This window comes from Dendropsophus ebraccatus, chromosome 8 (genome assembly GCF_027789765.1).
Source record: "Dendropsophus ebraccatus isolate aDenEbr1 chromosome 8, aDenEbr1.pat, whole genome shotgun sequence".
Lineage (NCBI taxonomy): Eukaryota > Metazoa > Chordata > Amphibia > Anura > Hylidae > Dendropsophus > Dendropsophus ebraccatus.
Genome location: NC_091461.1, coordinates 6,452,977 through 6,480,321, shown reverse-complemented (window position 1 = coordinate 6,480,321; position 27,345 = coordinate 6,452,977). Strand labels below are relative to the sequence as shown.

At 47.3% G+C, this 27,345-nt stretch overlaps 1 protein-coding gene across 1 annotated transcript in view; it reads right to left on the bottom strand.

Annotated features, from left to right (window-relative positions):
* Window positions 1-3,886: 3,886 nt before the first annotated feature.
* LOC138799947 (pancreatic lipase-related protein 2-like) overlaps window positions 3,887-27,345 on the bottom strand; it is a 34,960-nt gene continuing 11,501 nt past the window's right edge. The window contains exons 5-14 of the mRNA XM_069981751.1: window positions 25,228-25,353; window positions 24,000-24,134; window positions 23,807-23,915; window positions 23,432-23,551; window positions 20,910-21,029; window positions 20,509-20,627; window positions 19,140-19,266; window positions 7,152-7,263; window positions 6,293-6,460; window positions 3,887-4,285 (exon numbers count right to left, since the gene is read on the bottom strand). Coding sequence (XP_069837852.1) covers window positions 4,204-4,285; window positions 6,293-6,460; window positions 7,152-7,263; window positions 19,140-19,266; window positions 20,509-20,627; window positions 20,910-21,029; window positions 23,432-23,551; window positions 23,807-23,915; window positions 24,000-24,134; window positions 25,228-25,353 — 1,218 coding nt within the window. The 3' untranslated portion in view covers window positions 3,887-4,203. The remainder of the gene's footprint in view (window positions 4,286-6,292; window positions 6,461-7,151; window positions 7,264-19,139; window positions 19,267-20,508; window positions 20,628-20,909; window positions 21,030-23,431; window positions 23,552-23,806; window positions 23,916-23,999; window positions 24,135-25,227; window positions 25,354-27,345) is intronic.

Genomic DNA, 27,345 nt, shown 5'->3' with positions numbered 1-27,345 from the left:
GCAGGCCAGATGGCAGTACAGATTACAGTCTGCCGGCCCTGTCATTCATTCACACTTACTTACTAAAATGGCAGGACAGACGTTGCTGGGCCCTCAGGGACCCGAGAATCTGCCTCCTGAAGCGGAATCCTCATTCATGGCAGAAGCCGTTCTGCAAGAGGATTCAAGAAAAGAGAGAAAAGGGTTATTTTCCGCATTAACATCACAAGTATATATACATAAGTATGTATATACAGTATATATATATATAATTATTTTTCTTACTGCGCAAGAGTTGTCCCAAGTGAGAGATAGATAGATAGATAGATAGGAGATAGATAGATAGATAGATAGATAGATAGATAGATAGATAGATAGATAGGAGATAGATAGGAGATAGATAGGAGATAGATAGATAGATAGATAGATAGATAGATAGGAGATAGATAGATAAATAGGAGATAGATAGATAGATAGATAGATAGATAGATAGATAGATAGGAGATAGATAGATAAATAGAAGATAGATAGATAGATAGATAGATAGATAGATAGATAGGAGATAGATAGATAGATAGATAGATAGGAAATAGATAGATAGATAGATAGATAGGAGATAGATAGGAGATAGATAGATAGATAGATAGATAGATAGATAGATAGATAGATAGGAGATAGATAGATAGATAGATAGATAGATAGATAGGAGATAGATAGATAGATAGATAGATAGATAGATAGATAGATAGATAGATAGGAGATAGATAGGAGATAGATAGATAGATAGGAGATAGATAGATAGATAGGAGATAGATAGATAGATAGATAGGAGATAGATAGATAGATAGATACAGCACAGGAAGCATATTCAGTCGGCAACGTTTCTGTGGCCTCTCGCCACCATTTTCAGGCCGAAAAGGCTTAAAAATGGTGGCAAGAGGCCACAGAAACGTTGCCGACTGAATATGCTTGCTGTGCTGTATACTCACTGAATAAATCAAAGTGTTTTTTTTTTCACCTAATCTGGAGTGCCGGTGGAATACTTTACATATATATGCACCTCGTGGTTGGAGGATACATCTGGCACCCTGAGTTCTTGTGATCTGCTGCTGATTATACTAAAGAATAGATAGATAGATAGATAGATAGATAGATAGATAGATAGATAGATAGATAGGAGATAGATAGATAGATAGATAGATAGATAGATAGATAGATAGATAGGAGATAGATAGATAGATAGATAGATAGATAGATAGATAGATAGATAGATAGATAGATAAGAGATAGGAGATAGATAGGAGATAGATAGATAGATAGATAGATAGATAGATAGATAGATAGATAGATAGATAGATAGATAGATAAGAGATAGGAGATAGGACCCCCATAACTATGCAGTTCACGTCGCTGTCCTGCTTAGACCAGGACCGACACAGGGGGCAGGTGAGATGGGGGAGCGGGACAAATGGCCGTCCCAGGACGGCGGGACATTATCCCAGAATCGTGCCTGTCCCGCCGGATCAGGACAGTTGGTAGGTATGCCCTGACATGGTGCTTATATCCCCTGTGCTGGGAGTCACCGATCAATGATTGTTTTATTTTTACAGCCGCCAACCTCTGTCCTCTGGTTTCCACAATCTATAAATGTTTATTACAGGTGACTCATCTGATATATCTCTACAGGAAGAACAAGCAATGGCGCTCTCTAATACTAAGATTCCCATAGTTGTCTATAGCAACCAATCACAGCTCCCATAGCAACCAATCACAGCTCCCATAGCAACCAATCACAGCTCCCAGAGCAACCGATCACAGCTCCCATAGCAACCGATCACAGCTCCCATAGCAACCAATCACAGTTTCAATAGCAACCAATTACAGCTCCCATAGCAACCAATCACAGCTCCCATAGCAACCGATCACAGTTTCAATAGCAACCAATCACAGCTCCCACAGCAACTGATCACAGCTCCCATAGCAACCAATCACAGATCTCATAGCAACCAATCACAGCTCAGCTTTCATCCCTCACATTGCTCTGGTAAAATGGAAGCTGAGCTGTGATTGGTTGCTATGGGCAACAGAGAAGATCTTACTGGAAGACAGCGCCATAACTCTCCCTCAATGTCTTCTGCTCCAAAGAGAGGGGAAATGAAAACAAATATACTTCTAATGTCATCTATATGTGAGGGATAAATGCTGCAAACTATTTACTTTGGGGGCAAACTACTAGGGGGCTAAAAACAGAGGAAATAGCTACATGGGTGATGCTACCTACTGGCGGTCTACCTGCACAGAGAGGCTAGCTACTACATGAGGGCACAGAGGGGCTGAGTACAATATTGTGACACAGACATGTAGGGGCATGGAGGGGGGCTAATTACCATATGGGGCACGGGGTGTCATTTTTATATGGAGGCACAGAGGGGTTCTCATATTATTTGTGGACACAGAGGGACCAAAGTATTATATTGGGGCACAAAGAGTGCATATTCACTATGGAGCACAGGAGGGCATAACCACTATAAGGGGGACAGAGGGGGACCTTATTATATGGGGACACAGGATAGCATAACCACTATAAGGGGGACAGAGGGGACCTAACTATTATATGGGGACACAGGAGGGCATAACCACTATAAGGGGGACAGAGGGGACCTAACTATTATATGGGGACACAGGAGGGCATAACCACTATAAGGGGGACAGAGGGGACCTAACTATTATATGGGGACACAGGAGGGCATAACCACTATAAGGGGGACAGAGGGGTCCTAACTATTATATGGGGACACAGGAGGGCATAACCACTATAAGGGGGACAGAGGGGACCTAACTATTATATGGGGACACAGGAGGGCATAACCACTATAAGGGGGACAGAGGGGGACATTATTATATGGGGACACAGGATGGCATAACCACTATAAGGGGGACAGGGGGGTCCTAACTATTATATGGGAACACAGGATGGCATAACCACTATAAGGGGGGCAGAGGGGTCCTAACTATTATATGGGGACACAGGAGGGCATAACCACTATAAGGGGGACAGAGGGGACCTAACTATTATATGGGGACACAGGAGGGCATAACCACTATAAAGGGGACAGAGGGGACCTAACTATTATATGGGGACACAGGAGGGCATAACCACTATAAGGGGGACAGAGGGGACCTAACTATTATATGGGGACACAGGAGGGCATAACCACTATAAGGGGGACAGAGGGGACCTAACTATTATATGGGGACACAGGAGGGCATAACCACTATAAGGGGGACAGAGGGGTCCTAACTATTATATGGGGACACAGGAGGGCATAACCACTATAAGGGGGACAGAGGGGTCCTAACTATTATATGGGGCGCAGGAATAATTAACTACTAGATAGGTACACAGGGGAAATTAACTAATCTATGGGGGTATAGAGGAGGTTTAATATTATATCTGCTGGAGTAAGGAACCTAAAATGTGAACCTAGTCAGCAGATTCTGCTGGAAAAAAATGTGGATAAGGTGAGGTGGAATCCATTCAAAAAAGATGCCCCCTGTGAGTCTCTGGATATAGCTGCACTGTCATAATTTGTATAGTCTAGTACTTCAGTTACATCTTAAGTCCAAAAGTCTTTCTGGTATAAGTGCAGTGCATGGTGGGAAATTAATTCATTTTAACATTTTTGCCAAAGATTTTTCAGAAGGAAACAATTGTAGAAAATGTGCAGAGCGGCGGGAGTTACGGACATCTCTGCCGGTGACCGATTCCCAGTAAGTAGCAGAGCCCTCACCTTACAGTAGTGCGGCTTCTTTATATCACATGATGGCGACACATGGTTATTTACTGTCCAGTCTACACAATGGATGCAGATGTAGAGAATATACAAGAAGAGACAAACAGCCCAAGTTTATTGTCTTCTCACAGTAAAGAGTTAACCAAGATGGCTGCAGCGAAAAGAGTCCGTGGCATAGGTGGTGGGGGTCACTAGTCTAATATATAAGGATTATAAGAGATCAATGCAATGGGTAGTGTATTACAGATAGTAGAGAGGATTCCGGTTCACACGGTACAAGAGTAGCAGTAGTCCTATGTAAGAGTAGCAGCAGTCCTATGTAACACCACCAATAGCAGAGTGATAGCCGTTTGGATACAGACAAGCAATAGTTGTTTTCTAGAGTCCTATAACATACAGTGTATCTTAGCTCTGCTACATCTATGTAATATTACACAGGCAGCGGCGAGGAGCAGGGGCTGAGGACCTGGTGAATGCCATCTGACACGGTCGCACTGTCACAGAATGAGGTCCTGTAGAGAGAGAACAGAGATGTGATGTGTGGTAGAACGAGCCGGGAAGCCGCCTGATAACTCATCTGATAGTGAAGTAATGCCGCCACATACAGAATGACCTGCTGCGGATGTAGACACAGGGCCAGTCTTACAGAATATGAGGCTTATCATAATTTCAGGTCTCAGAATATCGCCCTATAGTGCAGAGATATTGATGATACAGCCCACATGTTAGCACTTTCTAATAACAAAATTAATAAAATAATATAATGCTGCCATATAGTCTTCATTAAATATTGCCTACCTATTATTGCCATACTGTATATACAGTCATGGGCAAAAGAAATATAATTGCAATCATATTATGAGTAACAGAAGCTTATACTGACAGTTAGAATGAGTTACTGCAGCAAGTCTATAATATTTGCAGTGTTGCGGCTTCTTCAGGACCTCTGCAATTCTCCCCGGCTGCTCTCACCCAACTTCTGGACCAAATCCTGACTGATCCGTCCATTCTTGCACAATCAATGCTTGCATTTTGTCAGAATTTGTTGGTTTTTGTTTGTCCACCCGTCTCTTGATGATTGACCACAAGTTCTCAATGGGATTAAGATCTGGGGAGTTTCCAGGCCATGGACCCAAAATCTCTATGTTTTGTTTCCTGAGCCATTTTTTTATCACCTTTGCTTTATGGCAAGGTGCTCCATCATGCTGGAAAAGGCATTGGTGATGGCCAAACTGCTCTTGGACGGTTGGGAGAAGTTGCTCTTGGAGGACATTCTGGTCCCATTCTTTATTCATGGGACCAGTATTTAGGCAAGACTGTGAGAGAACCGATTCCCTTGGCTGAGAAGCAACCCCACACATGAATGGTTTCAGGATGCTTTACAGTTGGCATGAGACAAGACTGGTGGTAGCGCTTACCTCGTCTTCTCCCAATAAGCTGTTTTCCAGATGTCCCAAACAATCGGAAAGGGGATTCATCAGAGACAATGACTTTCCCCCAGTCCTCAGCAGTCCACTCCCTGGACCTGTTGCAGAATATCAGTCTGTCCCTGATGTTTTTTCTGGAGAGAAGTGGCTTCTTTGCTGCCCTCCCTGAGACCAGGCCTTGCTCCAAGAGTCTCCGCAGTCTCACAGTGCACAGTGCAGATGCCCTCACACCTGCCTGCTGCCATTCCTGACCAAGCTCTGCACTGCTGGTAGCCCCATCCCCCAGCAGACCACACTTTTAAGAGATGGTCCTGGCGCTTGCTGGTCTTTCTTGGGCGCCCTGGAGCCTTTTTGGCAACAACGGAACCTCTCTCCTTGAAGTTCTTGATAATGCGATAGATTGGTGACTGAGGTGCAATCTTTCTAGCTGCGATACTCTTCCCTGTTAGGCCATTTTTGTGCAGTGCAATGATGACTGCAGGTGTTTCTTTAGAGATAACCATGGTTAACAGAAGAGAAACAATGATGCCAAGCACCAGCCTCCTTTTAAAGTGTCCAGTGGTGTCATTCTTACTTAATCAGCCCTGTCCTCATCAACACCCACACCTGTGTTAATGGAGCAATCACTGAAACAATGTTAGCTGCTCCTTGCCAGCAAGGCTGCAATGATGATGAAATGTGTTTTGTGGGATAAAGTTCATTTTCTAGGCAAATATTGACTGTATTTGACAAGTAATTGCTGTTAAGCTGATCCCTCTTTATAACATTCTGGAGTATATGCAAATTGCCATTTTAAAAACTGAAGCAGTAGACTTTGTAAAAATTAATATTTGTATCATTCTCAAAACTTTTGGCCATGACTGTATAATACTGCTGTATAGTGCTAAGATAATACTGTCATATACAGCCCATATAATACCACTGTATAGTGCTAAGATAATACTGTCATATACAGCCCATATAATACAGCCGTATAGTGCTGAGATAATACTGTCAGATACAGCCCATATAATACAGCCATATAGTGCTAAGATAATACTGTCATAAGTAGCCCATATAATGCAGCTGTAAAGTGGACCCCCCCACACTTACACTGATGCGTCCTTCCCAAACTGTACGGTCACAGTGGAGGCGCCAAGTTTGCGTTTGAAAACATTGGGTAAGTCACTGCGCCAGACAAATGTCACCTTAGAGATGGATCTAACGCTGACCTCTGTGTCCATGAAAGCCGTGTACGTTGTGTCTGGTCTAATGAGACCCCTGTGGAGTGAAATAGAAGGAGAGGGGTCAATATATAACTGGAGATGAGGCATAGGAGCCCCCCTCTCCTACAATACAGTGTGAACAATATGGGGGGCCCTATATAGATGGATCTCGGCCCTGAAGTATTAACCTCCCTTCATATGGGCCATGCAGGAATCTATGCATGGCATATGTGTGCGTGTGTGTGTATATATATATATATATATATATATATATACAGTATGTAGCATTTTTTTCTGCACACCTAGTTTAATACCATGGTTGTGTAACAAAACTATTCTTACAGCACTCAGGAGAAAAAAAAAAACCCTGTGGAGGAAACCTCTAGGAAACCATGGTGGAAGAATTGCCCTTTCCTTGGGCCTAGATGGTTAATGCCAAACTGTAACTCATCAAATGAAAATAAAATTGATATTGTTTGTGCATATCTGGTACCACACACAAACAGATAAGATTTACAAAAGTGACGGAATTCACATATATATATACCCCACCCTCCTCATAGCAATACACTAGGCACACATGTACCACCTATGCTAATAGTGTATACTGTACCATTCAACAGGCAGGACTGCAGGGGCAATAAGTCCACCCTCCCAAAGTCATGACCCCCTTTTGCTTAGGGCTCAGTGGGAGTCTAGATAGTTAGATGATGCGGTGTTGGTCATGCGGTGCAGTGATTATATACCTGTATACGGTGTAGTCTGGGATATTTCCATTAGACCCCTGTACAGACACAGCAATGTTTCCCAGAAGAGTTGCGGTCCCGGCAGTGTGGACGGTCACCTTGTATCTCCAGGCTAAGAGACAATTGTATTGGTCTACAAAGCTTATCCGGACAAAATCCTGTACACAGCTGAGGGTTTGTTATATTGTTTTGAAAAGGCAAAACTGAGGAAAATCCAGAAAGGCCAAACTGATGTAGATGGACCCCAAACCCCCAGCTAGACAACTCCAAGAGCCTCCAATCTTCCATACAGTGCAGTGGTCTCCCGCTCATTGGCTCAGAACTGAGAAGTGGCCGCACAGTAGGGATAGATCAGTGCGATACCGGTGACAGCAAGAGAGCCAGGGAGGTGAGTATGCCCCCTACCCAGGGCATATAACTAATAACTCCCCCTGCCCGGGCATATAACTAATAGCTCCCCCTCCACAGGCATATAACCAGTAACTCCCCCTGCTGGGGCATATAACTAATAACTCCCCCTGCCCGGGCATATAACTAATAGCTACCCCTCCACAGGCATATAACCAGTAACTCCCCCTGCCGGGACATATAACTGATACCTCCCCCTCCACAGGCATATAACTAATACCTCCCCCTGCCGGGGCATATAACCAGTAACTCCCCCTGCCGGGGCATATAACCAGTAACTCCCCCTGCCCGGGCATATAACCAATACCTTCCCTTTCCACAGGCATATAACTAATACCTCCCCCTCCACAGACATATAACCAATACCTCCCCCTCCACAGGCATATAACTAATACCTCCCCCTCCACAGACATATAACCAATACCTCCCCCTCCACAGGCATATAACTAATACCTCCCCCTTCCGGGGCATATAACCAATACCTCCTGCTCCACAGGCATATAACTAATACCTCCCCCTCCACAGGCATATAACCAATACCTCCCCCTGCCGGGGCATATAACTAATACCTCCCCCTGCCGGGGCATATAACTAATACCTCCCCCTGCCGGGGCATATAACCAATACTTCCCCCTCCACAGGCATATAATCAATACCTCCCCCTGCCGGGGCATATAACTAATACCTCCCCCTGCCGGGGCATATAACTAATACCTCCCCCTGCCGGGGCATATAACTAATACCTCCCCCTCCACAGGCATATAACTAATACCTCCCCCTCCACAGGCATATAACTAATATCTCCCCCTGCCGGGGCATATAACTAATACCTCCCCCTGCCGGGGCATATAACTAATACCTCCCCCTCCACAGGCATATAACCAATAACTCCCCCTGCCGGGACATATAACTAATACCTCCCCCTGCCGGGGCATATAACTAATACCTCCCCCTGCCGGGGCATATAACTAATACCTCCCCCTCCACAGGCATATAACCAATAACTCCCCCTGCCGGGACATATAACTAATACCTCCCCCTGCCGGGGCATATAACAAATACCTCCCCCTGCCGGGGCATATAACTAATACCTCCCCCTCCACAGGCATATAACCAATAACTCCCCCTGCCGGGACATATAACTAATACCTCCCCCTGCCGGGGCATATAACTAATAACTCCCCCTCCACAGGCATATAACCAATAACTCCCCCTGCCGGGACATATAACTAATACCTCCCCCTGCCGGGGCATATAACTAATAACTCCCCCTCCACAGGCATATAACTAATAACTCCCCCTGCCCGGTGTAGCAGGCCAGTTTAACCCCCATCCAGATTATACCCGGGTATAAAATAGCCAAGGCCATAGTATACCCCGGGGTCAGGCCCGCTTCTGCCATGAGGCAGGCTGAGGCTTCCGCCTCAGGCGGCAGCTCTTGGGGTCCTGCAGGGGGCGGCAGAACCTTCCCTGACACTAGTGGCGTCTGCGTCTGGCATTTGCACTCCGGGGCTGGGTCCAGCTCCCCCCAGCTCAGCCCCTTTACAATCACATCCATTTAGCAGACGTGCCATGCGCAGGCACGTCTGTTACAGCACACTTCTGATGGCTGACGTCACTTTTCCGACGCACCTCAGAGGAGCCGGAAGGGGAAGGAGAAGGAGATGAGGGAAGCCAGGCCCCAGAAGAAGGAAGACACAGCTGAGGAGAAGAGTAAGTGTTCTTTCATTTATTATTGTGTCCACTTGGAGGCTGCACAGTGAGCGGGTGGGCAGGGGGGATGCTGCAGAGTGAGTGGCAATGGCGCCCCCCCCCCCCACCCAAGCACAGCATGGCCTGGTGGACAGCGATCTGCTTAAGTGAGGTGTACAGGGACTGCCAGGGGTTAATTTGTTTGGGTAGTGAGGAGTTAACAGTCCCGTGCCTGTGTTCCCTCCCCTCTCAGTTCTATTGGAGGTTTGGTTGTTAAGGGGTGGTAGTTAAGCCCTGGTCCAATCAGCAGAGGCTTCTGCTCGTTTAGCTCCTTCCTGCCAGTGAGCTTTCTCTTTCGGTTCAGACAAGCGAGGAAGAGGACGTCTGCTAGTAGATAAAACCTGCCGTAAGTATGTCGGATGAGGCGGCTCTGATTGCAGCCCTACGCTCACAAATACAGGGAGATGCTGGCTTTCTGTCCAGGCTGGTGTCTGGGCTGGGTGATGCTGTCAGTGCAGATCACCCAGCGTTAGCTGCGGTAGGTGGCAGGCGGTCCGCACGGCGCATCCGCCCACCGGTCCGCTTAAGTCCCAGTCCCCCCACCCAAAGACATGTAAGGAGAGCAAGGGGAGTTGTAGCTAGGCAGCCTGATCTGTGTCCCACTTCATCAGGTAGCAGCGTGCTTCTGCCCCCTCCCTCCTCCTCCCTTCCCCCCTCCTCCTCCCTTCCCCCTCCCCCTCCTCCTCACCTCTTCGCGCCCAATCTTCCCTGCACTTCCGGTCAAGCCACACGTCCAGCAGCACGCTGTGCTCCTCCTGCCCCTGCTTCCATTGCACTGCAGTTGCTCCCTCCAGTCTGTGACATGGGGAATCGCCCAGGATCCTCCAGCTCCACTTCCCAAAACCAGGCAGACAGTGCAGTTACCACAGTTCAGGAGAATAATGTGCAGTCAGCACAGGTGGCTGCAGAGGAACAGGATCAGATTAACCCCTCACTGCCTGCTCCTGCACCTAGCATCAGTAACCCTCCAGTCATTGCTTTGCCTGCTGCCAGCAATTCTGCCACAGCCAACTTAGCTCAGCAGAACACCAGCACCACAGCCTCACCTCCTGTGATGGTCCCAGCAGTTAACCCTTCAGGGACAATGGCGTCCATGCCGCCTCAAATGATTATGTTAACCAGCATGGACCAGGCCTCCTCTATGGAGCGGCTGCCTGTTGCATATGCCACTCATGTTGAGAGCATCCCCCTTAGAAGACGAAGTCGCAGCCGCTCGTCTTCATGCTCATCACATGGTTCTTACAGGCGAAGACGCCACAGAACATCTGATTATCACCGCCACCGCTCCCACCGATATTCTAGGGAGCCTAGTAAGAGTCACCGGTCCCGGAGGTCACGCTCCTCTAGGTGGCGTTCCCCCTCTCTTTCCAACTCATCTTCCCGCAGCCCATCGTCGGACAGAGAGTTACACAACCGCAGCAAGAGGCAGGAGCCTAGGAGTTCGGCCAGTAGGTCGCTTCGCGGGGCCAGTCGGGCCAGCGCGGTCGGAATTCCATCACCTCAGCCCCCTCCCCCCGTGGTTCCAGTTCCAGTTCCAGTTCCTGAAACTCCCAGTACCCCATCGATGGGAGTAGAAGTTGCGGGTTCATCTACTGGTGCTTCAGCGAGATCCGGTGAGTTTGATTTTACCAAAGCATGGTCAGCGGAGAACAGGGAGGAAATTGTACCAGCCCTTAAGGCCTTGCTTGAGAAATTAGAACATAGTGACAATCCAAAAGATATAGTAACACCTCTTGACAAACCTAATAAAGCCGGTATTTATAAGGAGGCCTTTTTCTGTGCTATCAGCCCATTAGGGGCTCATCTTGCGCAAGACGTTAAAGAAAAAATATGGGACAACCAGTACATAGATATCTGGTCACTGGTAACCGTTGATCAGAATACAGTGGACAGGGAGAGGCGTATGCCTACTGAAAGGTCATCCTTTGAACGCAGACCCCGGGTAGCCAAGACTATTAACAACTGGCTGCAGGCATTCGCAGTTTTAGGCTGCGTAATGGGTGAGAAACACCCGGAGCGTTGCTCCGAGCTCTTTATTTATCAGGATTCAGTATACACCGCATTTAAATCATACGGCGGCAGTGCTTGGTGGAAATATGACGAGGAGTTTCGTCGCCGCCTAGCACTGCAGCCTGATATTGGATGGGGGGTCAAAGCAACGGATGTATGGATAAGGCTCATGATGTCTCAAAGATACCCCCCCTTTCAGACAGGTGCCGCTGCCTCACATAACACTCCAGGGGCAGTGGCCATCAGGAGACCGGGTACATGCTGGCTATATAACGAAGGGCATTGCAGATTCTTCGGTCTCTGTAAGTTCAAGCATGAGTGCTCCACATGTGGGGGCCCTCATGCCGCAGCTAGATGCCAGAGAATCACAAAGTCAGGCAGGGTGGTCCCGCCAGCCGAAGGACAGAACCCCGGTGAACGTGGACGAGATGCGTCCCTGGCTAAACAGGTATCACAATAGACAAGCAGCTAAAATGTTATTGGATGGTTTTACAGATGGTTTCTTTATCCCCTTTACCTTATCATCATCACCCACATGGTCTGACAACTTAAAGTCGGCTAAGCAGTATCCACAAGTTTTGACTGAGAAAATCAATCAGGAGGTAACATTGGGTAGGATGGAAGGCCCCTTCAGTTATCTTCCAATTCCTAACCTCAGGATATCCCCATTAGGTGTTGTCCCTAAAAAGGAGTTGGGTAAATATAGATTAATTCACCATCTATCCCATCCCAAGGGCAGCTCGGTCAATGATGGGATATCAAAAGAGGATGCTACCGTATCATACGTTTCATTTGACAGGGCGGTTACACTGTTGAGGGCAGCTGGCCCAGGAGCTCTCTTAGCCAAGTCAGATATCCAATCTGCTTTCAGACTCCTCCCGGTTCACCCCGAATGTTACCATTTGCTAGGCCTGCAGCTGGACGGGTCAATCTATTTTGACACTTGCTTGCCTATGGGCTGCTCCATATCATGCCACTATTTTGAGCTTTTTAGTTCGTTCCTCGAATGGGTGGTAAGATATGAAGCTGGCAGCAACGCAATCATTCATTACTTAGACGACTTCCTTTTTGTGGCCCCTGGCGATGGTAACATTTGTCAATTTATGCTTTCTACCTTCTTGTTTTTTATGAAGAAGTTTGGGGTGCCCATTGCTGATGAGAAAACAGAAGGCCCGACCACATCACTTTCATTTCTAGGCATAGAATTGGACTCCGTCCTCATGGTTTTTAAGCTTCCAGAAGAAAAATTGACCAAACTAAATTCACTGGTAAAAGGGTTCTTATCTGTAAGAAAGGTCACCCTCCAACAGCTGCAGTCCTTGTTAGGCCTTCTGGTATTTGCATGCAGAATAATGCCTATGGGCCGAGTTTTTTCCAGGCGCCTATCGTTGGCAACAAAAGGGGCTCGCCACCCTGGGCACTACATACGCCTCACTAAGCCATTAAAGGCTGACCTTGGAGTCTGGAAAAAATTCCTAGCCACCTATAATGGTCGCACCTGTGTACAGGTTAAAGAAGCCACGAATAAAGAACTTTTCCTATTCACGGATGCAGCGGGATCCTGCGGTTTCGGGGCCATTCTGGGCTCTTGTTGGTGTTCAGCCTCCTGGCCTACGGAATGGCAGGAATCAGGCCTCTGCCGTAATTTAACACTTTTAGAACTGTTCCCGATAATTGTGGCTATAGAACTCTGGGGCGACCAGTTAGCCAACCGCCAAGTCTGTTTTTGGACAGACAACTTGAGCGTAGTTCATTGCATCAATAGGTTGTCTTCTTCCTCTCTCCCGGTATTATCATTATTACGTTATCTGGTTTTAAAATGTTTGCAACATAACATTTCCTTTCGGGCTCAGCATGTCCCAGGCACATCGAACTGTATAGCTGACGCTTTATCTCGTTTCAATTGGCAGGAGTTCCGTGCCCTCTGTCCAGATGCGGCGCAGGAGGGTGCTGTCTGCCCACACCATCTGTGGGACTTACCGATGCCAGACTCCTTCCCCTGATACAGGCTTCGGTGTCTACAGCCACGTGGGACGGTTATGGTAAGGCGTGGAGTGAATGGCTGTCAATGGTAGGACATCTTCCAGTAGACACTGACGAGCAGGCCAGGTTATCAGTCACCATATCTTATTTGTTGGGGCTCCGACAAAGGGGCTGTTCTAACGCTATGGCCAAGCGCAAATTAGCGGGCATAAGTTTCCATTTTAAATTAAGGGGATGGTCAAATGTAGCCAACACTTTCATGGTTAGACAAGCACTTAAAGGTTGGCGCAAAGAACACATTAGTACGGATACAAGACGTCCTATTTCCCACTCACTATTGGGTAAAATGGTGTCCCAACTCCCTCTAGTTTGTTCATCAGAACACGAGTCTTCCCTTTTTTCAGCGGCATTCTGCTTGGCATTCTTTGGTGCCCTTCGTATTGGTGAGTTGGTGGCCCCCTCAGCCTCCCGCCCTGGAGGATTACAGGCGGAAGATGTGGTGATAGCTAATAATTCACTGCGAGTAAGAGTACGACACTCAAAAACTGATATCTTTGGCAGAGGCGCATGGTTGCCCATACGGGAGGTCCCCGGCCCCTTATGTCCAGTCAGTATAATTACAAATTATGCCTCCGCCCGCCCGGTAAGTGTTAATTTTCTGTCTCATCAAGACTGTTCCCCCCTAACTCGGTATCAGTTTCAGTCCATAATGAAAAAAGTTTTGGGGGGAGTGGGGGTGAACCCTAATCACTACGGTACACATTCCTTTCGGATAGGGGCAGCCACGGAGGCTGCTAGGGCTGGCCTATCAGAGGATCAAGTTAAGCGAATTGGCAGGTGGAAGTCAGCATGTTATTCTTCTTATGTTAGACCTGAACTGTTGGACTGATTTTTTGCAGATGCCAGACGTCCGGCCGTTTGGTTTATCGGCCATTCCTACATCCACCATGCGGCACGCAGAGCAGCCAGCAGGCCGGGCGGAAGAACCCTGGGTTTCCATACGGTGGACGCCTATTGGAGGGGAATCAAGGGTCTTCGGTGGTCGGATGTCCTTAAACACGTTATGGAAATTGGTCAATCCGCTCTGACGCCAGTTGTCCTGGTCATACACGCCGGAGGTAATGACCTCTGTTTTCTAAGACTAGCAGATTTGCTTTCCATCATTAGGGCAGACATAGAAAGAATACCAGGCTTCTTCAGGAACGTAGTGGTAGTGTGGTCCGAGATAGTCCCTCGAGTATCATGGCAAGGAGCCAGAGACGCAGGGGCAGTCGAAAAAGCTAGGAGGACAGTTAATGCCCGAACGTCACGTTTTGTACGTTCCAGGTCAGGGGTGGTGGTGAGGCACAGGCAGCTGGAAGGGGACAACAGGAGGTTGACGCGCCCCGATGGGGTCCATTTAAATGAAATTGGGCTCGATATATTTCTTTCAGGCTTACAAGATGGGGTGGAGCAGGCCCTCTTTTTGTTGGGTGGGGGTCGCAGCTCAGTGTAGTGATACATGAGCTACTCCTTGGCGGTTATGAGAAGCTAAGCCACGAGGTGAAGGTGGTAGTGCCCGCCGGGAGCGGCGGCTGGCATACCCTGAGTGGAGACCTCCGTTTTCTGGCACTTATAAATGGTTAAAAGAAAAGGTTATAAGAGAAATAAAAGCTGTGGCCCGAGACCGCCCAACAAAAGTTATTATGTCTGTGTTTTATTATGGGTTATATCACGGGACTAGGGGATTGTAGGGTTAAGTGTTATCCTGGCAGTCTGGTGGACAGCGATCTGCTTAAGTGAGGTGTACAGGGACTGCCAGGGGTTAATTTGTTTGGGTAGTGAGGAGTTAACAGTCCCGTGCCTGTGTTCCCTCCCCTCTCAGTTCTATTGGAGGTTTGGTTGTTAAGGGGTGGTAGTTAAGCCCTGGTCCAATCAGCAGAGGCTTCTGCTCGTGTAGCTCCTTCCTGTCAGTGAGCTTTCTCTTTCGGTTCAGACAAGCGAGGAAGAGGACGTCCCTCCCTCCCACCCTGTTATGGTTGGAATTCTAACATATGTTTTCTGTTACTAGATTTGAAGTTAAGTCACAGCTGTTGGCGGTTATGAGAAGCTAAGCCACGAGGTGAAGGTGGTAGTGCCCGCCGGGAGCGGCGGCTGGCATACCCTGAGTGGAGACCTCCGTTTTCTGGCACTTATAAATGGTTAAAAGAAAAGGTTATAAGAGAAATAAAAGCTGTGGCCCGAGACCGCCCAACAAAAGTTATTATGTCTGTGTTTTATTATGGGTTATATCACGGGACTAGGGGATTGTAGGGTTAAGTGTTATCCTGGCAGTCTAGCTCCGCTCACCCCTCCTGCCCCACAGAGACAGTGTCTCACTGTGGCCTCTCAGACCAGCACGATCTGTACCCCTCCTTCACCCCCTGCCTCTCTGCCTTACCTCACAGACAGGGTCTCAGTACGGCTGCAGCGTTTCCTGGACCCTGTGCTGGAGCGACCATGCCAGAGCCTGTCAGAGTACTTAACCCCTTCATGTACTGCAGTGTGTAAGTCACACAGACTTCACTTACAGGCTGCAGCACAAAGGGTTAAAGAGCTTCAGAGAATTAGAGGTCTGCTTCTTCACTTCTTGTACAGTGATAACCCCTGACCTCCGATCTCCAGCTGCCAGTAGGTAGAAAAATGTGCGGGCTCCGTGCAGAGGTCAGGGGTCACCAGTGCAGCGCAGTGAAGAAGACCTCTCCTTCTCTTATGCCCTTTAATTATATTTGTGCTGCAGCCTGTAAGTGAAGTTTTTGTCACTTACACCCTGCAGTACATAAGAGGTTCATACACTGGTTCTTTATAAAGTAGGAGGCTTATGTGGTTCTGCAGCAGCTGAGGTGTATGATGAGGTTCTGCAGCAGCTGAGGTGTATGATGAGGTTCTGCAGCAGCTGAGGTGCATGATGAGGTTCTGCAGCAGCTGGGGTGTATTATGAGGTTCTGCAGCAGCTGAGGTGTATGATGAGGTTCTGCAGCAGCTGAGGTGTATTATGAGGTTCTGCAGAACATCATAATACACAATGAGAAAATAAGTTTACTTATAGCTGAGGTATCGACGTGTGAATAGTTGCTACACAATTGATTCTAGCATGGGGGGGGGGGCGCCATTTTAATTTTCGCCTCAGGCAGCAGAAAAGCTAGAATCGGCCCTGCCCGGGGTATAAAATAGCCTAGGCCAAACTATACCCCTCCAGGCCAGAATATACCCCGGGGTATAAAATAGCCTAGGCCAAACTATACCCTGGGGTGTAACATAGCCTAGACCAGAGTATACCCATCCAGGCCAGAATATATCCATCTAATGTCGAACCAGGCCACAGTATACCCCGGGGGATAAACGCTACACCTGGGGGTGTAAAACAGCCTAGGCCATGCTATATCTCTCAGGGCCATAGTATTATTACTTCACTGGTTTTCTCACCCCTGGCCCAGGCAACAGTATACAGTATACATGAGGTGATATATTCTATACCAGGGGGTGTAAAATAGCCTAAGCCAGACTATATCCCTCCAGGTCATAATGTTAACTCTTCACAGTTTTTTTCACTTTATGGGTGCCTTCACACCTACCGTATCGCAGTAGAAAATCCGCTGCGGATCCGCAGCAGATTTAACTAAATGAATGAACACAGCATTAAATACGCACAGTCAAATCCGCTGCGGATCCGCAGCAGATTTGTAAGTGCGGATTTAATGCTGTGTTCATTCATTTAGTTAAATCCGCTGCGGATCTGCTGCGGATCCGCAGCGGATTTTCTACTGCGATACGGTAGGTGTGAAGGCACCCTAACTCTAATTTGTTGAAAAGTGCGCAGTTTTTTTTTTTATTTATTATACTCGGACACACAGCTGCTTCCTCTTGTTAAGTTTTTTATGGGCTGTGCAAAAAGTGCCCTGATACATCTTGCAAAATTTATTGCACTATTTACGCGTTTTTTGCAGTCCGTTTTTTTTTTCATCCTTTTTTGCAACAAAAAAGAATGGATTGAAAAACGGAGCAAAACAAATTTTTTTAGTGTACACAAAAATGCGGTCAACCACAGTATTTGTATACGCTAAAAAAAGGATGCATTTTTAATCCGTTTTTTTTTTTAATTATGGAATGGAAAAACTGATTAATGGAAAAACTGATCAAAATGGAGGCACACAAACGCTTCCATTTTTCTTATCCATTTTGAAAAAAACTAATGGAAAAAAAAATAGACTGCAATAACACAGTGTGAACCCAGTCTAAAACAGCTTAGCTACAAAGCTACGCTAGTGTAGGATTTTGCGCAAAAAAATAAAAATTTGCACTTGACAAATCTAATGAAAACTAATTAATAGAACAACCCCCCCTCCCCCTAGCATACATTGAAAAAAGGTGCAGGCAATGAAAACGGAGGTAAAATAGCGCAAAACCCTTAATAACTCTTGGACAGGTATTTATGAAGTGCACAAAATCTCCCTATTAGCCCAAAAAAACCCATAATAATAAATGTCCCCTATGGCCTCATTCACACTGAGCAAAAATGTTGGAAGCTCCGCCGCGGAATCCCGCCGTGCTCAGTGTGCTGCTTTGAGTGGAGGAGAGTGTGCGCGCTCCTCCGCTGTCGCCGCTCTCTGCTCAAAGAACTAACATGTCAGGACAATGACAGAAGAAAGCGGACGCCTTCACTCCTTCACTCACAGTGAGACACTGAGCACGGCGGGATTCTGCTGCTCAGTGTGAATGGGGCATATGGGGGAGGCAACCAATCAGATTCCACCTTTCATTCCTCACAGACTCTTTGGAAAATGAAAGGTGAACTGGTTGCTAGGGGCAACTGAGCCAGTTTCACTTTACACCATGGGGAGATTTATCAAACATGGTGTAAAGTGAAACTGGCTCATTTGCCCCCGGCAACCAATCAGATTACACCTTTCATTTTCCAAAGAGTCTGTGAGGAATGAGAGGAGGAATCTGATTGGTTGTTAGGGGCGACTGAGCCAGTTTCACTTTACACCATGGTTGATAAATCTCCCCCCATGTTTGATAAATCTCCTCCTATGTGTTTAGATTTTTAAGATTTACATCAGTAGCTTCTCACTTAACTCAGCAGCCAAAGCCGAATACCCAATAAAATGTAAAAAAAAATTAAGTATTTCTTGTGTATATCACTCAATGCTACTGATTTCATGGGGGTATAAAATGGCCTGAGGGGGTATAAATTGGCCTAGGCCGAAATATACCCCTGGGTATAAAATAGCCTAGGCCAAAATATACCCGGGGTATAATCTAGCCTTGGCCATTTTAACCCCGGGTATAGTCTGGGCTGGGGGTATACTCTGGCCTGTTACACCGGGCATATAACGAATACCTCCCCCTCCACAGGTATATAACCAGTAACTCCCCCTGCCGGGGCATATAACTAATAATTCCCCCTGCCGGGGCATGTGACTAGTACCTCCCCCCCCCCCACAGGCATATAACTAATACCTCCCCCTCCACAGGCATATAACCAATACCTCCCCCTCCACAGGCATATAACCAGTAACTACCCCTGCTGGGGTATATAACTAATAACTCCCCCGGGGGCATACAACTAATACCTCCCCCTGCTCAGACATATAAATAATAACTCCCCCCTCCCCCAGGGGCGTATAACTAATAATTCCCCCTGCCCAGACATATAAATAATAATCCCCCCTTCCACGGCATATAACTGATAACTCCCCGTCCCCCAAGGGCATATAACATAACTCCCCCTGCCCAGACATATAACTAATACCTTCCCCCCTCCCCCAGGGGCATATAACTAATAACTCCCTCTGCTCGAACAACCCAACTTACTGGAAAAGGGTTTTGTGTCTCCTGTGTTTAGGTAAAATGTCTGCCCATCGGGGGTGACTCCTCGGTATTGATCAGCGTAGTGTCCCATGCTTGGGCAGCCGCCATAGGGGCACGGGAATCCTTCACCCTGAGGAAAAGAAGACATTTACTGTATACAAGAGGTAACCCACCATCATTATATCATCTGTAGTAATCCGGCTCCACAACCCGCTGTGTGTGCGCTCAGGAACCGGTGACACGCAGTAGGCGCTCAGTGTTATACCCGCTGTGTGTGCGCTCAGGATGCTGGGACAGGTGACACAAGTAGGTGCTCGGTGTTATATCCGCTGTGTGTGCACTCAGGATGCTGGGACAGGTGACACAAGTAGGTGCTCGGTGTTATATCCGCTGTGTGTGCACTCAGGATGCTGGGACAGGTGACACAAGTAGGTGCTCGGTGTTATACCCGCTGTGTGTGCGCTCAGGAACCGGTGACACAAGTAGGTGCTCGGTGTTATATCCGCTGTGTGTGCGCTCAGGATGCTGGGACAGGTGACACAAATAGGTGCTCGGTGTTATACCCGCTGTGTGTGCGCTCAGGATGCTGGGACAGGTGACACAAGTAGGCGCTCAGTGTTATACCCGCTGTGTGTGCGCTCAGGATGCTGGGACAGGTGACACAAGTAGGTGCTCGGTGTTATATCCGCTGTGTGTGCGCTCAGGATGCTGGGACAGGTGACACAAATAGGTGCTCGGTGTTATACCCGCTGTGTGTGCGCTCAGGATGCTGGGACAGGTGACACAAGTAGGCGCTCAGTGTTATACCCGCTGTGTGTGCGCTCAGGATGCTGGGACAGGTGACACAAGTAGGCGCTCAGTGTTATACCCGCTGTGTGTGCGCTCAGGATGCTGGGACAGGTGACACAAGTAGGTGCTCAGTGTTATATCCGCTGTGTGTGCGCTCAGGATGCTGGGACAGGTGACACAAGTAGGCGCTCTGTGTTATATACGCTGTGCGCTCAGGATGCTGGGACAGGTGACACAAGTAGGCGCTCTGTGTTATATACGCTGTGCGCTCAGGATGCTGGGCAGGTGACACAAGTAGGCGCTCTGTGTTATATACGCTGTGCGCTCAGGATGCTGGGACAGGTGACACAAGTAGGCGCTCTGTGTTATATACGCTGTGCGCTCAGGATGCTGGGACAGGTGACACAAGTAGGCGCTCGGTGTTATATACGCTGTGCGCTCAGGATGCTGGGGCAGGTGACACAAGTAGGCGCTCTGTGTTATATACGCTGTGCGCTCAGGATGCTGGGGCAGGTGACACAAGTAGGCGCTCTGTGTTATACCCGCTGGGGGATGATATGGGCCGAACATTTCTCTAACTTACTGCTGTAAAGGCGTCATAGGAAATGCTCGGGAATCCAATGAATCCATCGGGGGTGAGGATACTCTCAGTGTAATACATGTAGCTCCGCAAGTGATTGCAGGCAGCTAATTCATCAATTGCTAGGAAAGAGATAAAAATAAACAGTAAATTATATAGAAAAACTTTAAAAAAAATTATACATCCACTGCCAATGTCATCCATGTAGGAAACTCCAAGTCATTCCACATCTTTCATGTCCCATGTCCTCCATGTTATCACACCTCCTCCTTGTCATCCAATGTCCTACTCATCATGTAATGTCACCATATCAATCCACAACTGTAATGTCCCACATCCTCCACGTCACCCCTCCATCATCTACAGGTTTCTACAGACAAAAAAGTGAGGATTTCTATAATTACTTGGTGCAATGTCATCGGGGTTCACATGACTGATGACTTCATTCTTCTTACATCCCGGCATTCTTTTTCCTCCATTTGGAAAGAAATCCAGATGACCGACCGTCTGACTCATCCCATATCCTCCGGTACCTGAGTACAATGAACATTATAATTGCTGTGAGTATAGAGCTGGGGTCACTCTCTATGCTGGTCCTCTACTCTCCAGAGACCCCAATTAATTAGGTGGGAAGGGGTAGAAGAATTTTCCCTGTTGGCTTAATAATGTAAAGATTATATTGTTATACTTAATATCCCAGCAAAATCCATCAGAGGTGACAGGAGTACCTACTTTCTCTGCAAAACCCATCACAGGTGGCGGGCCTACCTAATATCCTTGCAAAACCCTTCAAAAGTGGTAGCACAACCTAATATACCAGCCAAAAACATCAGAGGTGGCAGAACTTTGTAATATCTCTGCAAAGCCCATAAGAGGTGGCGGCACTACCTAATATGCCAGTGAAACCCATCAGAGGTGGTGGGACTACATAATTTACGCAAAAAAAGAGGTCCGTGGAATCTTAGTTGCGAGTCTCAAAACACAGGAATAGCCAGATATCCCTCCAGGGAAGGAAAGACTGTTGCCAAGGGGGGAGATCACCAAACCACCGTGATACATAGCCCCTCATCAGAGGTGGCAACACTACCCAATATCCCAATGAAACCCTACAGAGGTGGCGGCACTACCTAATATGATAGAGAAACCCATCTGAGGTGGTGATACTACCTAATATTCCAGCAAAACCCATCAGAGGTGGCGGCACCACCTTATATTTCTGCAAAATCCATCAGGGGTGGTGGCACTACCTAATATCTCTGCAAAACCCTTTATAGGTGGTGGCACTAACTAATATTCCAGCGAAACCCATTAGGGGTGGCAGCACTACCTAATATCCCAGCAAAACCCATTAGAGGTGGTGGCACTACCTAATATCCCAGGGAAACCCATCAGAGGTGGTAGCACAACCTATTATCCCAGCAAAACCCATCAGAGGTGGTAGCACAACCTATTATCCCAGCAAAACCCATCAGAGGTGGCGGGACTACCTAATATCCCAACAAAACACTTTAGAGGTGGCGGAACAGCCTAATATCCTTGAAAAACCCCTCAAAAGTGGTAGCACAACCTAATATACCAGCCAAAAACATCAGAAGTGGTGCCACAATCTAATATCCTACCAAAACCCATCAGAGTTGGTGGCACAACCTAATATGCCAGCAAAACCCATCAGAGGTGGCAGAAGTTCGTAATATCTCTGCAAAGCCCATCAGAGCTGGCGGCTCTACCTAATATCCCAGAAAAAACCATCAGAGGTAGCAGGACTAAATATCCCAACAAAACCCATCACAGGAGGCCGGACTACCAAATATCCTAGCAAAACCCATCAGAGGTGGCGGGACTACCTAATATCTCTGCAAAACCCATCAGAGGTGGTGGGACTACCTAATATCTCTGCAAAACCCATCAGAGGTGGCTGGACTACATAATTTAAGCAAAAAAGTGGTTATGGAATCTCAGTTGCGAGTCTCAAAACACAGGAATAGCCAGATATCCCTCCAGGGAAGGAAAGACTGTTGCCAAGGGGGGAGATCACCAAACCACCGTGATACATAGCCCCTTAAGTCCCACTCTGATGTGAGTATTGGAACATATACTCGCAAACGAGTGGGACTTAAGGGGCAAGACCACCTACTATACCTCATATCCCAGAAAAAACCATCAGGGGTGGCAGCACTATGTAAAATCTCAGCAAAAACCATCAGAGGTGGCAAGACTAACTAACATCCCTGAAAAAAAACATCAGAGGTGGCAGCACTACCTAATATCCCAAAGAAACCAATCAGGAGTGGTGGGACTACCTAATATCCCAGCAAAATCCTTCAGAGGTGGCCACACTAACCAATATCCCAACAAAACCCTTCAGAGGTGGCAGCACTACCTAATATGATAGCAAAACCCATCTGAGGTGGTGATACTACCCAATATCCCAGCTAAACCCATCAGAGTTGGCGGACTCACCTAATATCTCTGCAAAACCCTTTAGAGGTGGTGGCACTACCTAATATCCCAACAAACCCATTAGGGGTGTGGCACTACCTAATATCCCAACGAATCCAATCAGAGGTGGCGGCACTACCTATTATCCAAGCAAAACGCATTAGAGTTGGCGTCGCTACCTAATATACCAGGAAAACTCATCAGAGGTGGCGGCGCTACCTAATATCTCAGCATAACCCATCAGAAGTGGCAACAATACTTAATATCTATGCAAAACCCATCAGAGGTGGTGGGGCTACATAATATCCCAGTAACTCTATCTAATATATATTACATTACCAATCCTGAGTTACATCCTGTATTCTACTCCAGAGCTGCACTCACTATTCGGCTGGTGGGGTCTCTATGGACATATTATGTCCCTTGCTTCTTTCCCACAGAAGTATACATAATTATTGCCCCCTACACACACTATTTTCCCTGTTACCCAGGTTAAGTATAGTTGGTGTTGTATCGGTGTGAATGGCATCAACAAGTATAGCATCGGAAGGATCCAATCTGACCTCTGGAGGGGCGTCCTGGAAGTACGGCTGAGCGGGGTCCAGTCCTGTGTGAAGGATCAGGTTAGATATTGGTGTGTTAATATGACTCTCATGAGAACACTTTCTAAAGGCCCTAATACATATGCCGCTTATCGGCCTTAGCAACCAATCAGATTTCATCTTTCATGTACAAAAAGTCCTTTGAAAAGCAGAAGCAGCGATCTGATTGGTTGCTATATATCCTCCCCACTGCCCAAGGTTTGATAAATCTCCCCTCATGGAGTCCACCAGGAACCTATCACTTCTTTGGTCACACCCACCAGTTATCCTTCCGATTCCCGGTTGTCGTTTCCCAGCCTCGCCAGCAGCGTGCGCCCCCAGACTGTGCCCGATAAGGTGAACATTAGACGAGGGGTAGTTATATATTTTCTATAATCCAAAAGATCAATCAGAAGGTGAAACATGACTGATAGGTGACTCCATCAGCTCCATGGCGTCAGCATTAGGCCTTACCCCGAGAGCGCTCACAAAATAGGCGACTTCTGCCCCCACCACACGGATGTTATTGGCAGACTGAGTGTAAAGAGTCCGCGAGCCGCCGCTCCAGTCAACAGAGAAACAATTGACGTCCTCCGCCTGTAACATGGCCTGGAAATAATGGAGAACATGGTGAGACATGAAAGAAGAGATGCTCCTAGGGCCTATATGTCTTATGTTTATGCCTTATGACAGTGTTCTTTATTCACTAGCTCTGGGGCCCCTATAATGACGCCTTATATCTGGTTCTGGGGTCCTCTGTAATGTGGCCCTTGGGTCCCTTTAATATAGCCCGCTATGTGACTGTGGGGTCCCTTGTAATGTGGCCCTACACGTAAGCCTACACAGAGGGAGCCTACTACATAATGGCTGCTGCACAAAAGGGGACTGCACTATACTGGGCCGGCACAGAGGGGACCTATACTATACAGGGACACAGAGAAAACCTATACTATATGGAGACACTGAGGGGGTCTATACTATATGGGGGCCGCACAGAGTGGAGCTATACTATATGGGGTCCCAGAGAAAGCACATGGTGGCACAAAGGGAGTAAAATTACTATAGGGGAGAACAGATGTGGGCACATCTACTATATGGGGAACAGAGGAGGGGCCTACAACTATATGGGTGCACAAAGGTGGCTTAGAATTATATGGTGCTATACAGAGGGCCTAATATTATAAGGGGGCACAAGAGACCCTGACTACTATCTTGTGGCAAAAATTGGGCTTAACTGCTTATAAGCTTGATAAAGACCCTGTGTGGTAGAAACGTGGTGCAGCAACCTGGTATGGAGGAAAGTGAGGGGGTATTGGTAATGGTGGCAGTTATAGATGGCTAGGCCTCTTGGGTGAGAGCAATATTGTTACCTGCAGGCTGCCATGGTCTTGTGGCGCACCACAGCCGGTTACACTGACTTATCACAGTCATTGCTGGGCATGAGGGCTATGATAGGGGCAGACCACTCTCTAACGCTTCCTGCTTCCTCTCGTGGGGCCACTGCAGAGGTTTTATAAGGGGCTGTAGCGATGTTGGTACTGGTATCGATGACATGGACTCTTTTCCCCCATGCCAGTCCTGGTGCTGAATCTGGTTGGTGTTAAGATGGCGGAGACCCCCTTGATGTAGTGAGTTTTTTTGTGGGACGGGTATTTTTTTTTTTTTAAATCAAAAACCCATAGTTTTGGGGTCTTGCACCCACCTGGCACATGTCCAGCATCCAACTAGTCTGCCCATCATTTAAAAATCCATGGATAATGATGTGAGTTTTCCGATATGTCCGAAAATTGGACTTGGAGATTGTATTGTTATTGAGGGCGCTGAGTTCCTGTAGGGAGACAATGGAAATGGAGCATAATAAACGTCATCCTGAGAATCATAAAACACTCCAATCATTTACTAATAACTGAGAATTAAAGTCTCTGCCAGACAGAGGCGGTCTTATCTCTGGGGGAATCTGATATCCACATCACTGAAAGAAAAGAAAAACTAACAGGGCAACAGATATATAATAGAATGATGGGTAATGCAGGAAGGTACCAGCTCCTCCAGGGTGAGAGACCATCCTCGCAGCCACTTTGCAGAAACAATGAGGATTATTATTCACAATAAGGGCCGTATTACACGGGATACTTTTTCGGCAATTAACGATGAATATTCTTAAACGACCACTATGACAACAATCTTAAATCGTTTACCCTATTACACAGAACGATGATTGTTACGCATCCTTTCCTGGCTGGTCGTTGGTTTCAGAGCTGTTACACCTAGCGATCAGCAAGAGATCATCCTTCTAGTAGGTGAAGCAAGTTACATTTTTGAATGTTTTTGTTCTGTGCACAGTATACACATAGAAATATTGGCAACTGAAATTTGCCAATGGAATTGGAGGTATTAAATGTTGAAAAACATTCGCAGGTTGTGCATGTAATGTTTCAGAAAGTTCACTTGCTAATATGTTGCGTTCATTTAAATGTGGTCAATGTCCAGCCTTTTGTCCCCTACTTATGTGTTCAGCCAATAGAATTTGCCCTAGGACGTTGTTGAACCCTCCCTTTTTCTTTAACGAACGGCTAGGGAACGACGTGTTAAAAGATTTGTGAATGCTCTATGTCTCCAGCCCTGTGGTTTCCATCCCTGCGATACTCCGGGAATTCGATCTCTATGGCCAGGTTAGCAACTTTAAAGTTAACTATTCCAAAACGAAAGCCTTACACATCTCCCTCCCAGGCGGTCTGGTACGGCAGCTACGTGATTCATTTGCCTTTAAGTGGCAGCCCCAGGCGTTGAAGTACCTGGGGGTCTGGGTTCCCTCCGATCTGACCTCCCTTTTCTCGTTGAACCTCCCCCCCCTGCTGACTCGCACAAAAACTGATCTTTCTAATTATAATCGCTCCTACCTCCGTTGGTTTGGCAGGATAAACGTTATCAAAATGGATATCCTTCCAAGGTTCTTTTATTTCTTCCAGGCCCTCCCGGTTCGTATTCCGAGCCCGTTCCTCAAACAGCTCCAAACTCTCCTCTGTAAGTTTGTCTGGGGTTCAGTGCGCCCACGCATAAAGTTCAAAACGCTCACACGCCCGAAACAATCTGGTGGTGCGGGCCTTCCCGATTTCTCTTTGTATAGCAAGGCATGTATATTGCTACATCTGATTGATTGGTTCCACAGAGCCTCAGACAAACAATGGGTTAAAATTGAGGAAGCGCTATCCCCAATCCCTCTTAGGTCTTTGCCATGGGTGCTTCCTGTTAACCGCCCGCCAGCTTCTTCTTTCACTCCCCTAACTAGACATTTCCTACAGACTTGGGATCAGCTTCTTCCCCTCTACAGTTTATCGCACCGCCCTGGTCACATGAGCCCCTTATTCGGGGATCCGGCCTTCCCGCCAGCATGTACTAAGCCTACTTTTCTCATTTGGTCGGCCTCAGAGGGTGCCAGGATTGGCCAGATACTAGGGTCCAGTGCCACTATCCCGACACTACAGGCGCTACAAGAGCTCTGCCCGGGGAGGAGATTGGCATGGTTGGAGTACCTGCAGCTGACAGCATACCTGTCTCAGCACTTCCCTGGGGGCATCCGTATACCTGAGCTGACTGACTTGGAATCCCTGCTCTTGCAACCTTCTCCTCCGGAGAAAACTATCTCCCAACTGTATCGCCTCCTGCTAGCTAAAGACGCTGACCAGACCTTGTCGTACATCTCAGCTTGGGAGCAGGATCTTGGTGTAACACTCTCTGACTCAGATTTGCTGAAAATCTTCACCCTTACGCATAAATGGCCCCTAGCGTGTTATGCACAGGAGAAAAATTTCAAAATCCT